The sequence below is a fragment of the Carcharhinus amblyrhynchos genome, unplaced genomic scaffold (assembly GCF_965287045.1).
Source record: "Carcharhinus amblyrhynchos unplaced genomic scaffold, sCarAmb.v2.hapA chromosome_117, whole genome shotgun sequence".
NCBI lineage: Eukaryota > Metazoa > Chordata > Chondrichthyes > Carcharhiniformes > Carcharhinidae > Carcharhinus > Carcharhinus amblyrhynchos.
The window spans coordinates 320,533-338,758 of NW_027649857.1; the positions used below are offsets into that span (position 1 = coordinate 320,533).

At 49.0% G+C, this 18,226-nt stretch overlaps 1 protein-coding gene across 2 annotated transcripts in view; it reads right to left on the reverse strand.

Annotated features, from left to right (window-relative positions):
- The window catches only part of agxt2 (alanine--glyoxylate aminotransferase 2), a 56,017-nt gene extending 38,278 nt beyond the window's left edge, over positions 1 to 17,739 (reverse strand). The window contains exons 1-5 of one of the 2 annotated variants that reach the window (XM_080183019.1): positions 17,591 to 17,739; positions 15,533 to 15,615; positions 5,997 to 6,181; positions 5,015 to 5,138; positions 3,377 to 3,471 (exon numbers count right to left, since the gene is read on the reverse strand). In XM_080183019.1, coding sequence (XP_080039145.1) covers positions 3,377 to 3,471; positions 5,015 to 5,138; positions 5,997 to 6,181; positions 15,533 to 15,615; positions 17,591 to 17,708 — 605 coding nt within the window. In that variant the 5' untranslated portion in view covers positions 17,709 to 17,739. The remainder of the gene's footprint in view (positions 1 to 3,376; positions 3,472 to 5,014; positions 5,139 to 5,996; positions 6,182 to 15,532; positions 15,616 to 17,590) is intronic. The other variant, XM_080183018.1, reaches the window with a different exon arrangement.
- Positions 17,740 to 18,226: the final 487 nt, after the last annotated feature.

The following is an 18,226-nucleotide window of genomic DNA, read 5'->3' on the forward strand; positions in this document are numbered from 1 at the left end:
TACACCATACGCCTTCTTGGCCACATCCTCCACCTGCGAGGCCGATTTAAGAGTCCTGTGGACCCGGACCCCAAGATCCTTCTGCTCCTCAACACAGCTAAGACTCCTACCCTTGATATTGTATTCCTTCATCCCGTTGGTTCTGCCAAAATGGACCATTACACATTTATCTGCACTGAAGTCCATCTGCCACTTCTCCGCCCAGTCCTGCATCCTATCTATGTCACGCTGCAACTTCTGACATCCCTCTAGACTATCCATAACACCACCAACCTTCATATCATCAGCGAACTTGCTAACCCGTCCCTCCACTTCCTCATCCAGATCATTTATGAAAATGACAAACAGCAAGGGTCCTAGAACAGATCCCTGGGGCACTCCACTGGTGACTGACCTCCATGCAGAAAAAAGACCCATCCACAACCACTCTCTGCCTTCTGCAGGCAAGCCAGTTCTGGATCCACAAGGCCAAAGGCCCTTGGATCCCATGCCCTCTCACCTTCTCAAGTTGTGTGAGGCACTGCTTCAATATGTCAGTGTGCTTGTTACCAAATCAGATCGATGCCAGCACATTATATCTGTGTTCAGATGGGCACAGTGTATCGTTAACGGCTCTAACAAATCATCGATTCCTCAGCAATCACTTTCAGACTTTGAAAAAGCAACTCCTATTCAGAATATCCAACAGCAGTCAGGAAGCATTTCAACTAAACTTTGTTATATAATATAACCAAATTACATAAATGACTTAATCAATGAAGATGAACTCTAAAAATACTCATGGAGGTGGGAACACTGAAAGGAAGCACCATTATTTACAAACATCTGGCACCAAATCTTAAAGAGGAGTTGCCTTTTTCTCCACGTTGATGACCTCCGATTACCTTCACATTCCCAAATGCGAATAATTTGCATTGTTTGCGATACAAGTTCAAAATATGCATTTAAAACTTTCTTGCAGCCATCATAAAATTAACAGATAACTTATGGCACTAGAAATATACAGTAATTCATGCGTATGTAAAACAGTTCACATCTTGAAACAGCAATAGATGCATTTATACTCACATGATTATGGGAAGGTGGATTTTGAGGCATAGAAACCAGGAGTCAACACTGGAGAACTAGTGGGACTGCACAGTTCTGGAAAAGGGTTTGGGATGGCAGGTAAAGATGAGGTATGGGACTGCTCATCTTCCTGAAGTCTCCTGACTGTCAGAATGTTTCTATGTCCCCTTAGCATGACCTTTATAATGGGCTCCAGGGTGTTAGAATCTGGGGTTATCGGGCCCCAAGGATTTGTCTGTGTTCAGTTTCATTCATTTCTCCAGCACTAATCCTATCGGTGAAATTATTTTCCTTCAATTTCCCCTTCTCACAACATTCTTCGTTTCTCTGTATTTAGAGTCATAGACCCAGAGAGGTTTACAGCATGGAAACAGGCCCTTCAGCCCAACTTGTCCATGCTGCCCTTTGTTTTAAACCCCTAAACTAATCCCAATTGTCCGCATGTGGCCCATATCCCTCTATACCCATCTTACCCATGTAACTGTCTAAATGCTTTTTAAAAGACAAAATTGTACCCACCTCTACTATTGCCTCTGGCAGCTTGTTCCAGACACTCACCACCCTCTGTGTGAAAAAATTGCCCCTCTGGACCCTTTTGTATCTCTCCCCTCTCACCTTAAACCTGTGCCCTCTTGTTTTAGACTCCCCTACCTTTGGGAAAAAGCATTGACTATCTAGCTGATCTGTGCCCCTCATTATTTTATAGACCTCTATAAGATCACCCCTCAGCCTCCTACACTCCAGAGAAAAAAGTCCCAGTCTCTCCAGCCTCTCCTTATAACTCAATCCATCAAGTCCCAGTAGCATCCTAGTAAATCTTTTCTGCACTCTTTCTAGTTTAATAATATCCTTTCTATAATAGGGTGAGCAGAATTGCACACAGTATTCCAAGTGTGGCCTTACCAATGTCTTGTACAACTTCAATATGAACATGTACCCCTAGGTCACCTCCCATTTATCTAAATTAAATTCCCTCTGCCATTCGTCAGCCCACTGGCCCAATTGATCAAGATCCCGTTACAATTGGAGATAACTTTCTTCACTGTCCACTATGCCACCAATCTTGGTGTCATCTGCAAACTTACTAACCATGCCTCCTATATTCTCATCCAAATCATTAATATAAATGACAAATAACAGTGGACCCAGCACTGATCCCTGAGGCACATCGCTGGTCACAGGCCTCCAGTTTGAAAAACAACTCTCTACAATCACCCTCTGGCTTCTGTCAAGAAGCCAATTTTCTATCCATTTAGATACCTCACCCTGGATCCCGTGAGATTTAACCTGATGCAACAACCTACCATGCGGTACCTTGTCAAAGGCCTTGCTAAACTTCTGTTACAGCTGTATAAGGTACTGGTGAGGCCACACCTGGAGTACTGTGTACAGTTTTGATCTCCTTACTTGAGAAAGGATATACTGACACTGGAGGGGGTGCAGAGGAGATTCACTAGGTTGATTCCGGAGTTGAGAGGGTTGGCTTATGAGGAGAGACTGAGTAGACTGGGGCTATACTCATTGGAATTCAGAAGAATGAGGGAAGATCTTATAGAAACATATAAGATTATGAAGGGAATGGATAAGATAGAAGCAGGGAAGTTGTTTCCACTGGTGGGTGAAACTAGAACTAGGGGGAATAGCCTCAAAATAAGGGGAAACAGATTTAGGACTGAGTTGAGGAGGAACTTCTTCACACAAAGGGTTGTGAATCTGTGGAATTCCCCGCCCAGTGAAGCAGTTGAGGTTCCCTCATTGAATGTTTTTAAGGCAAAGATAGATACATTTTTGAACAGTAAAGGAATTAAGGGTTATGGTGAGTGGGCGGGTAAGTGGAGCTGAGTCCATGAAAAGATCAGCCATGATCTTATTGAATGGGGGAGCAGGATCGAGGGGCCAGATGGCCGACTCCTGCTCCTAGTTCTTATTGAAAGCCTCCCACATGCCAGATGTTGATTTACCCTCAAACATCTGCCCCCAATCTACATTCTTCAGTTCCTGTCTAATACTGTTATAATTAACCTTCCCCCAATTAATCTCCTTCACTTGAGGACTACACTTATCTTTATCCATCAGTACCTTAAAGCTGACTGAATTGTGATCACTGTTCCTGAACTGCTCCCCTACTGAAACATGGACAACCTGGCCAGGCTCATTCCCCAATACCAAGTCCAGTATGGCCCCTTCCCAGCTGGACTATCTATATACTGTTCCAGGAGCATCCAGTAGGGCTTCCTTACAAACTTGGGGATGAGAGGGACTGAGGGGGTAGCAGGGTGGTTGGAGGATTGGGGTTAGTGAGTGTTACCTGAGGGTGATGATGTGATGGTTGTGTGTGTAGGATCGGGCTAGCTGCAGAGCCAAGTCATTCGCTTCAGAGCCGCTGTTCACCAAATAGACAACCTGAGAGAAAGAAACACTCGACATGACACCCGGGAACCCCCCTACCCCCAACCCTAACCCCACCCCCACCCCCAACCTCATCCCCATCCCCACCCCCACCCCCAACCTCATCCCCATCCCCACCCCCAACCTCATCCCCATCCCCACCCCCAACCTCATCCCCACCCCCATCCCCACCCCCAACCTCATCCCCATCCCCATCCCCACCCCCAACCTCATCCTCATCCCCACCCCCAACCTCATCCCCACCCCCACCCCCACCCCCACCCCCACCCCCACCCCCACCCCCACCCCCACCCCCACCCCCACCCCCACCCCCACCCCCACCCCCACCCCCACCCCCACCCCCACCCCCACCCCCACCCCCACCCCCACCCCCACCCCCACCCCCACCCCCACCCCCACCCCCACCCCCACCCCCAACCTCATCCCCATCCCCATCCCCATCCCCATCCCCACCCCCAACCTCAGCCCATCTCCACCCCCACCCCAACCTGAGAGAAAGAAACACTCAGCATAACACCCGGGAACCCCCATCCACTCCTAGCCCACCCCCAACCCTTCCCCCTCCCTCATCCCCTTCCCAACATAAGAACATAAGAAATAGGAGCAGGAGTAGGCCAACTAGCCCTTCGAGCCTGCCCCGCCATTCAATAAGATCATGGCTGATCTGTCGTGGCTCAGTTCCACATTCCCGCCCTCTCCCCATAACCCTTAATCCCCTCTCTCATCAAAAACCCATCAACCCGCGTCTTAAAAATATTTAGCGAGGTAGCCTCCACCACTTCAACGGGCAGAGAATTCCAGAGATTCACCACCCTTTGAGTGAAGAAGTTCCTCCTCAACTCCGTTCTAAACCGCCCCCCCTTTATCTTGAGGCTGTGCCCCCTAGTCCTACTGTCCTTTCTGAGCGGGAAGAGCCTCTCCACCTCTATCCTATCCATCCCATTCATCATCTTATACGTCTCAATGAGATCTCCCCTCATTCTTCTAAACTCTAACGAGTACAAGCCTAGTTTATTCAGCCTCTCCTCATAGCTCAACCCCCTCAACTCCGGTATCAGCCTAGTAAACCTCCTCTGCACTCCCTCCAAGGCCAAAATATCCTTGCGCAGGTGCGGCGCCCAAAACTGCACACAGTACTCCAGCTGCGGCCTCACCAATGCCCTATACAGCTGCAGCAAGACCTCCCTACTTTTATATTCAATCCCCCTCGCTATAAAGGCCAGCATCCCATTCGCCTTCCTGACCACCTGCTGCACCTGCAAGCTGGGTTTTTGCGACTCATGCACAAGGACCCCGAGGTCCCTCTGCACCGTCGCCTGCTGCAGTTTTTCTCCACGTAAGTGATACCCCACACCCTCCCTCACATCCACATCCACCTTCACCCTCATCTCCTCACCTACCCTCACCCCCTCCCTAACCCCATCTCCACCCCTCCCCCACCCTCACTCTCACCCCCACCCTCATCCCTTCCCTTATCCCCACCTGAGGCCCTACTCCACCCCCTCACCTGCCCCCTCCCCTCCCCCCTCCCCTGTACCTTCAGTGGTTCGGGGAGCAGGTTGCTGAGTTGTTTGATGTATTGGTGAATGTGGGGGTGTAGGTAGATGTTGGTTGTGTGGCACAGACGCCCCAACTGTTCCTGTGCCACAGCCGTCACCACCCTGTCAGTGAGAGAGTAAAACCGCGTTAAACACTCACCCTCTCCCCCACCCCCAAGCCCTCTCCCCCAGCCCTCTTCCCCCCACACTCACCCCCTCCCCCACCCCCCTCCCCCAGCCCTCTTCCCCCCACACTCACCCCCTCCCCCACCCTCACCCCTCATCTCTCAACCTCCAGCCCCCTTTCCCACACCCTCACCCCATCTGCTTCCTCACCCTCATATATCAGCCCCCCACTCTCACCCCCAGCCTCTCCCACACCCCCCAGCCCTCTTCCCCCCACACTCACCCCCTCCCCCATCCTTACCCTCATCCACACCCCCCAGCTCCCACCTCCCAGCTGCCGCCCTCAGTCACCCCATCTCCCACCCACCCCCTCTATCCCTAATCCCATTTCACACCCTCACTCCCACCCACACCCCTCATTATCCCCCTCCCCTGCTACACTCCCTCTCATTCCCCCAGCCTCTTCACCAACCCCCTAACACCCTCACCCCCCCATACCCTCCCCCAAACTCAACCCCACACTATCCACAAACTCTTCTGTCACCTCATCATTCACGTAACCACCCCCCCCATCCCCCCAAACCAGATGGGAATGAGGTAGGCTGAGGAAATTGAGTGTGACTGGGGAGCATTTAGGGAATAGTGATCATTGTATCCCGAGTTTAGTCTGACTATGGAAAAGGACGAAGAACTCTCCAGTGAGAATAATGAACCGGCGAAAGTGGCTTCAGGGAGGTCAGAATGGATCTGTGCCGTGAACTGGATTCAGGAAAAACACCAGCTGAACAAGAGGTGATAGTCACATCCGGATTTCATCCAGCCCATTCCCCAGAGACTGAAACATTGGATACTCACGGGTGGCAGTGTCCAACGCTGATGGTAACAATTCCCCCAAAGAAATCCAGGTACCTGCGACCCTCCACATCCCACAGCCACTGCATGTGTCCCTGGTGGACTAGTAGGGGCTTACTGTAATAAGTCATCTCAAAGTGTGAAAAGTTCTCTCTCCGTATCCTCATGATTGCATCGTAGGAGAGACCCTGCAGATAGAACACACAGCAGCCTCAGTAATCCCCCCATGTCCAGACTGACCCTCCCCACCAACTGCTCTCCCTCGATACCCCTCACTATCCCTTGGTCTAACTCCCATAACATTCCTCTCTCACTCTCCATCCTCCCCCTTTCAATCAACCCCCTCGTTCCCCTCCTCAAAGTGCCTGAATTATCCACCGCACTTACTGTCTGCCTCTGTGTCTGTTTCTCTCTGCTTAGTGACATTTATAGAGACAGAATAGTGCGTTTATCCTTTCTCAAGTAAGGAGATCAAAACTGTACACAGTAACTCCAGGTGTGGCCTCACCAGCACCTTATACAGCTGTAACATAACCTCACTGTTTTTAAACTCCATCCCTCTGGCAATGAAGGATAAAATTCCATTTGCCTTCTTAATTACCTGCTGTACCTGCAAACCAACTCCTTGAGATTCCTGCACAAGGACACCCAGATCCCTCTGCACAGCAGCATGCTGCAATTTTTACCATTTAAATAATAATCCATTTTGCTGTTATTCCGACCAAAATGGATGACCTCACATTTACTAACATTGTACTCCATCTGCCAGACCCTCGCCCACTCATTTAGATTATCTATATCCCTTTACAGACTTTCAGTATCCTCTGCACACTTTGCTCTGCCTCCCATCTTAGTGTCATCTGTGAATTTTGACACACTACACTTGGTCCCCAACTCCAAACCATCGATGTAAATTGTAAACAATTGTGGTCCCAACACTGATCCCTGAGGCACACCACTAGTCACTGATCACCAACCAGAAAAACACCCATTTACCCCCACTCTTTGCTCTCTGTTAGTTAACCAATCCTCTATCCACACTAATACATTACCCATAACACTGCACCTTCACCTTATGTAGCAGTCTTTGGTGCGGCACCTTGTCAAATACCTTCTGGAAATCCAGATACACCACATCCACAGGTTCCCCACTGCCCACTGCACACGTAATGTTCTCCAAGAATTCCACCAAATTAGTCAAACGTGACCTGCCCTTCATGAACCCATACTGCGTATTACCAATGGGACAATTTAGAACATAGAAAAACTACACCAAAAACAGGCCCTTCGGCCCACAAGTTGCGCTGAACATTTCCCTACCTACAAGGCTTATCTATAACCCTCTATCTTACTAAGTTGCATGTATTTATCTAAAAGTCTCATAAAAGACCCTATCAAATCCACCTCCACCACCGTTGCTGGCAGCCGATTCCACGCACCCACCACCCTCTGAGTGAAAAACTTACCCCTGACATCTCCTCTGTACCCACTCCCCAGCACCTTAAACCTGTGTCCTCTTGTGGCAATCATTTCAGCCCTGGGAAAAAGCCTCTGAGAATCCACCCAAACAATACCTCTCAACATCTTATACACCTCTGTCAGGTCACTCCTCATCCTCCTTCTCTCTAAGGAGAAAAGACTGAGCTCTCTCAACCTATCCTCATAAGGCATGCCTCCCAATCCAGGCAACATCCTTGTAAATCTCCTCTGCACCCTTTCAATAGCTTCCACATCCTTCCTGTAGTGAGGCGACCAGAACTGCGCACAGTCCTCCAAGTGGGGTCTGACAAGGGTCCTATACAGCTGCAGCATTACCTCCTGACTCCTAAACTCAATCTCTCGATTAATGAAGGCCAGTACGCCATACGCCTTCTTGACCACATCCTCCACCTGCGAGGCCGATTTATGAGTCCTTTGGACCCGGACCCCAAGATCCTTCTGCTCTTCAACACTACTAAGACTCCTGCCCTTTAATATTAAATTCCTTCATCCCATTGGACCTGCCAAAATGAACCACCACACATTTATCTGGGTTGAAGTCCATTTGCTACTTCTTTGCCCAGTCTACCTTGGCCAGATCCTGTCTTATTTTATTAAAATCCACTCTCCCCCAATCCAAAACCTTTCTTCCAATGTGTCTATTTCCTTGTCCATAACAAGCTTAAATTGTACCGTGTTGTGATCGCTATCAGTAAAATGCTCCCCCATCACCACCTCAACCACCTGTCTGGCTTCATTCCCCAGATCCAGGTCCAGCACAGCTCCCTCCCTGTGGACCCTCCACATACTGATTTTCACAAAATCTACTCCATCCAACACCTTAACACTGTGTATATCCCAGTTAATGTTGGGAAAGTTGAAATCACCGATAGTTATTGTTTTTACACCTCCACAAACTGAGCACAGATTTACTCCTCAATATCCCGCTGACTGTCTGGGGGTGGGGGTGGGGGTCTATAATAAACTCCTAATAATTATTTCTAAGCTGTACCCACACAGCTTCATTTGATGCCTTCTCCAATATATCATCTCTCCTTCCTGCAGTAAACTGTCTCCTTATCTAATAATGTAACGCCTCCTCCTCTTTTACCCTCTCCTCTGTCTCACCTGAGGATTCTATATCCCGGAATATTAACTTGTTAATTGTGTCCTTTAACCATGTCTCTCTGATGGTTACAATATCACATTTCCACCTGTCGATCATTGTCCTTAACTCATCCGTTTTTCCCTGGAATTCTCCGGGTGTTAATGTACAGATTATCCAGCCTGGCCTCACTCCCCTGAAACTCCATCCAGCCGCACTCCCTCGGACTGGTTTGTTTTACTCGATGATTCCGTGCCCTTATTCTGCTCACGGTCTGTGTCCCCTCCCCCTGCTAAATTAATTTAAACCCCTCCCAACAGCAGGGTAAAACATCCCATTTTGTAAACCTCTATCAGCCTCCCCTCAACCTCCGTCACTCCAGTGAGAACAAACCAAGTTTCTCCAGCCTCTCCTCATAGCTAATGCCCTCCACACCAGGCAACATCCTGGTAAATCTTTTCTGTACCCTCTCCAAAGCCTCCACATCCTTCTGGTAGTGTGGTGAACAGAACGGGATGTAAAATTCCAAGTGCAGCCTAACTAAGGTCTATACAGCTGCAACAAGACTGACCAATGAAGGTAGACATGCCACATGCCTTCCTGATCACCTTAATCACTTGTGTTCCCACTTTCAGGGAACTATGGATCTGTATATCTGGATCCCTCTGTGCTAATACTTCTATTGGGTTCTACTATTTACAATATATTTCCCTCCTGCATTAGACTTTCCAAAATGCGTCAGGTTTTCCAGATTAAATTCCATCTGCCACTTCTCTGCCCAAGTCCCCAGTCTATCTATATCCTTCTGCATCCTCTGACAATCCTCCTCAATATCTGCAGCTTCCCCAGTCTTTGTATCATCCGCAAACTTATGAATCAGACCATCTACATTCTCCCCTAAATCATTTATATCTCTTACAAACAGGGGTCCCAACACCGATCCCTGGAGAACATCACTGGTCCCAAATTACCAGTCAGAACAACACCCCTACACCGTTACTCCATCTTCTATAACCATCTTACCAGCTCACTGTCCATCCCATGTGACTTCACCTGCACCATGAGGGACCTTATCAAAGTCCATGTAAACAACATCCACCGCCTGCCGTCAGTAATCATCTCTGTCACTGCCTCAAAATCTCAATCCATTTTGTGAGACACAACCTCTCCCACACAAATCCATGCTGCCTATCACTAATAAGGGCGACACGGTAGCACAGTGGGTTAGCACTGCTGCTTCACAGCTCCAGGGCCCTGGGTTCGATTCCCGGCTCAGGTCACTGTCTCTGTGGAGTTTGCACATTCTCCTCATGTCTGTGTGGGTTTCCTCCGGGTGCTCTGGTTTCCTCCCACAGTCCGAAGATGTGTGTGATTGAGTTGCCTGTCCAATCAGGGAGCCTCACCTGTATATAACTTTAGGAGTGTCAGGTCCACTGACCATCTGGATTTGGACTGTGTCCCTGAAACATTAGAGTCATAGAGGTTTACAGCATGGAAACAGGCCCTTCGGCCCAACTCGTCCATGCTGCCCTTTTTTTCCCAAAGCCCTAAGCTAATCCCAATTGCCCACATTTGGCCCATATCCCTCTATACCCATCGTACCCGTGTAACTGTCTAAACGCTTTTTAAAAGACAAAATTGAACCCACCTCTACTACTGCCTCTGGCAGCTCGTTCCAGACTCTCACCACCCTCTGTGTGAAAAAATTGGCCCTCTGGACACTTTTATATCTCTCCCCTCTCACCTTAAACCTGTGCCCTCTAGTTTTAGACCTTTGGGAAAAGATATTGACTATCTAGCTGATCTGTGGCCCTCATTATTTTATAGGCCTCTATAAGGTCACCCCTCAGCCTCCTACACTCCAGAGGAAAAAAGTCCCAGTCTATCCAGCCTCTCCTTATAACTCAATCCATCAAGTCCCGGTAGCATCCTAGTAAATCTTTTCTGCACTCTTTCTAGTTTAATAATATCCTTTCTATAATAGGGTGACCAGAATTGCACACAATATTCTAAGTGTGGCCTTACCAATGTCTTGTACAACTTCAACAAGACGTCCCAACTCCTGTATTCAATGTTCTGATCGATGAAACCAAGCATGCTGAATGCCTTCTTCACCACTCTGTCCACCTGTGACTCCACTTTCAAGGAGCTATGAACCTGTACCCCTAGATCTCTTTGTTCTGTAACTCTCCCCAACACCCAACCATTAACTGAGTAAGTCCTGCCCTGGTTCAATCTACCAAAATGCATCAGCTCACATTTATCTAAAATAAAGTCCATCTGCCATTCGTCAGCCCACTGGCCCAATTGATCAAGATCCCGTTACAATTGGAGATAACTTTCTTCACTGTCCACTATGCCACCAATCTTGGTGTCATCTGCAAACTTACTAACCATGCCTCCTATATTCTCATCCAAATCATTAATATAAATGACAAATAACAGTGGGCCCAGCACTGATCCCTGAGGCACACCGCTGGTCACAGGCCTCCAGTTTGAAAAACAACTCTCTACAACCACCCTCTGGCTTCTGTCAAGAAGCCAATTTTGTATCCATTTAGAGACCTCACCCTGGATCCCGTGAGATTTAACCTTATGTAACAACCTACCATGTGGTACCTTGTCAAAGGCCTTGCTAAAGTCCATGTGCACTGTCCTCGTCTACCTTCTTGATTACCCCTTATTGATAGATGACCTTGTTGATCTTTAAGAGGCCCTACTCTCCCCCTTGTTATTTTTTTGTCCTTTATGTATTTGTAGAAGCTCTTTGGATTCTCCTTTGCCGTATCTGCCGAAACAATCTCGTGTCCCCTTTTAGCCCCCCTGATTACTCTCTTAACTCTACTCCTACACCCTCTATATTCTTCAAGGGATTCACTTCACCCCAGCTGCCTATGCATGTGTCTCTTTCTTTCTCTTGACCAGGGTCTCAGTATCCTGAGTGGAGTGGAGTTTGTAAATGAAGGGGATCTGGTGAAGGAACACTGGCCTCTGAGGAGTTAGTTCAGTGGCAGTGAGCAAAAAGAGTGACCCTGAGGAACTTGCTGGCTAACAGCTGTGATGCACTGGGGGGGGGGCGGGGAGCCAGTTTCTGATATCAAACCTCTGTTTGGGACGTTGAACTCTGTTGACCCTGCTGTGGGGGACTGGGCCCTGAATGGGGAATGCATGTGTTACTTTTTTAGGGCTCATGGTCACTGGGACGGATGAAAAGCAAAGAATCAACCTTTATGACCTTTTGTGGACCTTTTCTACGATTCTATCACGGGATTTAATAGGATTGAGGGTTATAGGTAAGCCTAGTAGGTAGAGATCTGATCAGCGCAACTTGTGGGCCGAAGGGCCTGTTTGTGCTGTAGTTTTCCTGTGTTCTATGACTGTTGGCATTGGCCGTTATTCACAGTTTAACCTTCCCGGAGGCACCAGATACCAAAACCTTCCAGGAATTGGCAGACCTGGTGAGGGAATACTATTATTCTAAGCCACCTCTCACCCTGAGAAGGAAGTGGTTTTCCTGGGTAGTCTGGGAGATGGAGGAGTCTGTAATGGGTTTCTGAGCAGGGTTGAGATGACTGATAAAAGCATGTAAATTTGGGTTAACGCTTAATGAGATGTTTAGAGACCATTTAGTATGTGAGATAAAGAACATAACTATCCAGAAACCGCTGTTAGCTGCAGTCCAACTGGACTTCATACAGGTGCTACAGCAGGCCTTATCATTGGAAAATGCAGCAAGTGGGGTATAAAAGCTACAAGGTTTCCTGATGGATGTGGACACTCGAGAGAGTTTGGGGACCACCACTTGAGTTCAGGCAATCACCTAGCCACCCTCAGGAAGTATCTGAATATAACCCACGTCTGTCTGCAGGACCATCCCAAAGCAAAACCCAGCTTTGACCAGTCAAGAGTCCCTTCTGAATCCCTCCTGGAAGGCATTGTAACTGCTGCCGGTGTGTGGAGCTGGAGCAGGAAAATGACACGTAGGCCAGTGTCCAGGAGAGGACACACCCTGGAAAGTCCACCGACATCTGACAGACAGCAATAATGGGTGGCACGGTAGCACAGTGGTTAGCACTGCTGCTTCACAGCTCCAGGGTCCTGGGTTCCATTCCTGGCTCGGGTCAGCTATTTACCATTTATATAGATGATCTGGAGGAGGGAACCGAGTGTAGGGTGTCGAAATTTGCTGATGACACCAAGATTGGTGGAACGGCAAATTGTGCGGAGGGTGTGGAGAGTCTGCAGAAGGATCTAGATAGGCTGGGCGAATGGGCCAGGAAATGGCAAATGGAATTTAATGTTGGCAAGTGCGAGGTGGTCCACTTTGGTAGGAATAATGGTAGGAAGGACTATTACTTACGTGGCGAAAAAACTGCAGCAGGCGACAGTGCAGAGGGACCTCGGGGTCCTTGTGCATGAGTCGCAAAAAACCCAGCCTGCAGGTGCAGCTGGTGGTCAGGAAGGTGAATGGGATGCTGGCCTTCATAGCGAGGGGGATTGAATATAAAAGTAGGGAGGTCTTGCTGCAGCTGTATAGGGCATTGGTGAGGCTGCAGCTGGAGTACTGTGTGCAGTTTTGGTCGCTGCACTTACGCAAGGATATTTTGGCCTTGGAGGGAATGCAGAGGAGGTTTACTAGGCTGATACCGGAGTTGAGGGAGTTGAACTATGAGGAGAGGCTGAATAAACTAGGCTTGTACTCATTAGAGTTTAGAAGAATGAGGGGAGATCTCATTGAGACATATAAGATGATGAATGGGATGGATAGGATAGAGGTGGAGAGGCTCTTCCCGCTCAGAAAGGACAGTAGGACTCAAGATAAAGGGGGGGCGGTTTAGAATGGAGTTGAGGAGGAACTTCTTCACTCAAAGGGTGGTGAATCTCTGGAATTCTCTGCCCGTTGAAGTGGTGGAGGCTGCCTCGCTAAATATTTTTAAGACACAGGTTGATGGGTTTTTGATGAGAGAGGGGATTAAGGGTTATGGGGAGAGGGCGGGAATGTGGAACTGAGCCACGACTGATCAGCCATGATCTTATTGAATGGCGGGGCAGGCTCGAAGGGCCAGATGGCCAACTCCTGCTCCTATTTCTTATGTTCTTATGTCACTGTCTGTGTGGAGTTTGCACATTCTCCCCATGTCTGTGTGGGTTTCCTCCGGGTGCTCCGGTTTCCTCCCAGTCAAAGATGTGCGGGTTAGGTTGATTGGCCGTGCTAAGAAATTGCCCCTTAGTGTCCCGGGATGTGTAGGTTAGAGGGATTAGTGGGTATAATATGTAGGGATATGGGGGTAGGGCCTGGGTGGGATTGTGTTCGGTGCAGACTCGATGGGCTGAAGGGCCTCTTTCTGCACTGTAGGGTTCTATGAAATAAACAGAGCAATTGGACCCAATGAAAGATAACTAAGATTAAATAGACATCCAGTATTAACGGTGGGTGATGTAGGTGTGACCGTATCAGTGGTTAGAGAATCAATGTTCAGTAAATCTGCACTGGACTCTAATCCTTAACTTAAATCAAGATTTTGGCAAGACTGAACTGATATAGGGGAATCTCTGGGAGTTGTGGGAACAACCTTTGTTCCTGTCTTTTATGCAATGTAATTAGTTTATCATTCACAATAAGGAAGAGGATGACTCGAGCCTGATGGGTGAAACTGGCTGAGAAAAATCCACCTGGATTGGGATACATTTTCCACTCAGCAAATGGTCAGTTGAGTGAAATCCTGTCCGAATCCGGGGAACACAGTAATAACAACAGGGAAACTTTACATCTCCGTTTGGACACGTGGGTTCCAGGAGGTGCTGGTCTCTGACGATGGAATAACTGGGAGCTCACCAGGTTCTTGAAGTGGAAGAGGATTTGAGATATCAGGATGGGACAGTCCCATCCATCGAATGGCCTCGCAGAGAGAATGGCGCAGACTTTAAAAAGCAACAAGAACCCAACACAAAGACCGTGACAAAGACAGTGGAGGCCGGTGAAAAGGTTTGGGTAAAGAATTATGCCAAGGCTCCCCCAGGACCAGTTGCCTCTCGGACGGGGGCTGGTACCCGACAGAATTCACGTGAGTGAGGCCACCCAGAAAAACATCTGGAACAGATGGGGGCCACAAAATCCCAGATTGTCCTGGAGCTGACTCAACCCAGAGGGCTGAGAATGGAGGAGAGACGCCCCAGGCCCAACTCTCCATCACCAGTTACAACCTCTGAGTCTGAAATGGACACGACTGACAAAGCTGTGTCTAATCCTCTGCTTCCCCGAGGAAGGGAGTGATCCGGAACTCCGGCACCGAGGGTGGGAGAGGCGGGGACTGTCCCGTAGACCCGGAACTCCGGCACCGAGGGTGGGAGAGGCGGGGACTGTCCCGTAGACCCGGAACTCCGGCACCGAGGGTGGGAGAGGCGGGGACTGTCCCGTAGACCCAGACCTGGTGCAAGAGACCAGTGAGGTTCACAAACCGCCGAGGTTCCTTGGACGGGGGAACGGGGGGAGGGGAGGGGTTATAATGACCTCAGCGAGGTTCAGGAGGTAGGCCTCTTGGAGTATGAGCTCCCTGATTGCAGTAACGATTGCCTGCCCAATCACAGTGTCTCGCCAGTGTACACAGAGAGGAATGTCAGAGTGACTGTCCGGATTCGGACTGTGTCCCTGAACTGACCGGAGGAGTGGGATTGAGTTTGTAAATAAAGGGAATCTGGTGAAGGGACACTGACCTCCTGAGGGGCTATTTCAGCTGTATCTGTATCTGTGTCTCTCTCTATTTCTCCCTCTCTCTATCGCTGTCTGTTAGTCTCTACCTTTGTGTGTGTCTCTGTCAGTCTGTCTGTGTGGGTCTCTGTCTCTATCTGTGTCATTCTGTCTGTGTGGGTCTCTGTCTCTATCTGTGTCAGTCTGTCTGTGTGGGTCTCTGTCTCTATCTGTGTCAGTCTGTCTGTGTGGGTCTCTGTGTCTGACCTGATATTTCTCTGGTTGGATCTCACAGTGAGGCATCCTGGGGAAATCTCTCTCGGGCGATGCTGGGGATGTGGATCTCAGACCTGCGATAGAGGAAGTCTCAGTTAGTGTGATCATTAAAATGTGGAGATGTTGGGGTTGGGCTGGGGTGGGCATGGGAAGGAGTCCCACAACACCAGCTTAAAGTCCAACCGGTTTATTTGGAACCACGAGATTTCGGAGCACCGCTCCTTCATCAGGTCAGTCACTCACAGAGCAGTGCTCCGAAAGCTCGTGATTCCAAATAAACCGGTTGGACTTTAACCTGGTGTTGTGGGACTCTTTACTGTGATAACTAAGAGAGAGAGAGAGATGAGCGAGCAGTGGCATAATGGAACTGTACTGGGCTAGTAATCCAGAAACCCAGGATAACGGTTCGAATCCCACCAAGGCAGGTAGTGAAATTTGAATTCAGTAAGAATCTTGAATGAAGAATCTCCTGATGACCGTGAACCCATTGTCGCTTGTGGGAAAAACCCTTCTGGGTTACTGATGTCCCTTTAGGGAAGGAAATCTGCCGTCCTTACCCAGTCTGGCCTAATGTGACTCCAGACCCACAGCAATGTGGGTGACTGTTAACTGCTCTTGGGCAATGAGTGCTGGCCCAGCCAGTGAGAGTGTTTCCCCCAGTCCAACACCAACATCTCCACATCACAGCCAGTGACACCCACCCCCATCAACAAACAAAATAAAAATATTTGGCAGTCCAGCGATTGTAGTCATGAGAGTTTCTACAGGCAGTTACCCAAGAATTCTCACCAACAATGTAACACGCATCAGAAAACAGCTCAAACAAACAGTTCTATTAGACACACATTAACCCAGTTTCTCCTGGAACACAGGCTGACAAACCTGCTGAGTTTATCCACAATTCGATTTTCATCACAGATACTAAACGATTTGCTCACTAGATGGGAAAGGGTAAACTTAAGTCAGTCTGTTGGAAAACCAAACTAGGAAAACATTCACAATCATTTAAACTTCAGCCCATCACTCCCAATGTTTAATAATCACTGCCCCGCTCTCTCCCCATAGCCCTGTATCAATCCCAAACTAATCCCACTCCCCACTCTCTCCCCATAGCCCTGTATCAATCCCAAACTAATCCCACTCCCCACTCTCTCCCCATAGCCCTGTATCAATCCCAAACTAATCCCACTGCCCCACTCTCTCCCCATAGCCCTGTATCAATCCCCAAACTAATCCCACTGCCCCCGCTCTCTCCCCATAGCCCTGTATCAATCCCCAAACTAATCCCACTGCCCCGCTCTCTCCCCATAGCCCTGTATCAATCCCAAACTAATCCCACTGCCCCACTCTCTCCCCATAGCCCTGTATCAATCCCAAACTAATCCCACTCCCCACTCTCTCCCCATAGCCCTGTATCAATCCCAAACTAATCCCACTCCCCCACTCTCTCCCCATAGCCCTGTATCAATCCCAAACTAATCCCACTGCCCCACTCTCTCCCCATCGCCCTGTATCAATCCCCAAACTAATCCCACTGCCCCCCGCTCTCTCCCCATAGCCCTGTATCAATCCCAAACTAATCCCACTGCCCCACTATCTCCCCATAGCCCTGTATCAATCCCCAAACTAATCCCACTGCCCCGCTCTCTCCCCATAGCCCTGTATCAATCCCCAAACTAATCCCACTGCTCCACTCTCTCCCCATCGCCCTGTATCAATCCCCAAACTAATCCCACTGCCCCGCTCTCTCCCCATAGCCCTGTATCAATCCCCAAACTAATCCCACTGCCCCGCTCTCTCCCCATCGCCCTGTATCAATCCCCAAACTAATCCCACTGCCCCGCTCTCTCCCCATAGCCCTGTATCAATCCCCAAACTAATCCCACTGCTCCACTCTCTCCCTATACCATGAATAATCTAAGTTGGAGTGATTGAGCCTGTGAGAGAAACAGTTGGGCTCTGTGTCCCGTTCTCCAATCCCTTTCCTGGGCAGTGTTTGACAGGATTCCCTGTTAGGAATCTGGTTTATTCCCCTTGGTGCTGGTTTACCCGTGGTGAATGTCCGCCATGTCCTCAGGCTGATTGCCGCTATCTGGCCCTTCACTCCTGTTCCAAAGAGTGAGCGCAGTAACGGGGCCATTGTCCCGAGGTACTGGACACTCCGCATTCCCCACAGATCCACAGGAGAAGGGGGCGGTGAGCAAACTCACCAATAAAAAACTGGCTGAAACTTTAACCAAACCTTGCAGTGAACTTTATACAATAATAAAATCTCACAAAGCAGAGGGGGGTTGGGAAAGGAAAGGAAAATAGTGTCGAGAGAGAGAAAGAGAGACGGAGGGAGAGACAGGGAGAGAGACAGAGGGACAGACAGGGAGAGAGACAGAGGGACAGACAGGGAGAGAGACAGAGGGAGAGACAAGGAGAGAGACAGATAGAGGGAGAGAGGAAGAGACAGGGAGAGAGACAGAGAGAGGGAGAGAGATAGAGAGGGGGAGGGATACAGGGAGAGAGACAGATAGAGGGAGACAGAGAGAGAGACAGGGAGAGAGAAACAGACAGATAGAGGGAGAGAGAGAGACGGAGAGAAAAAGAGACGGGGAGAAAGACAGATAGAGAGAGAGAGACAGACAGACAGATAAAGCGAGAGAGATAGATAGAGGAAGAGGAAGACAGAGGGAGAGA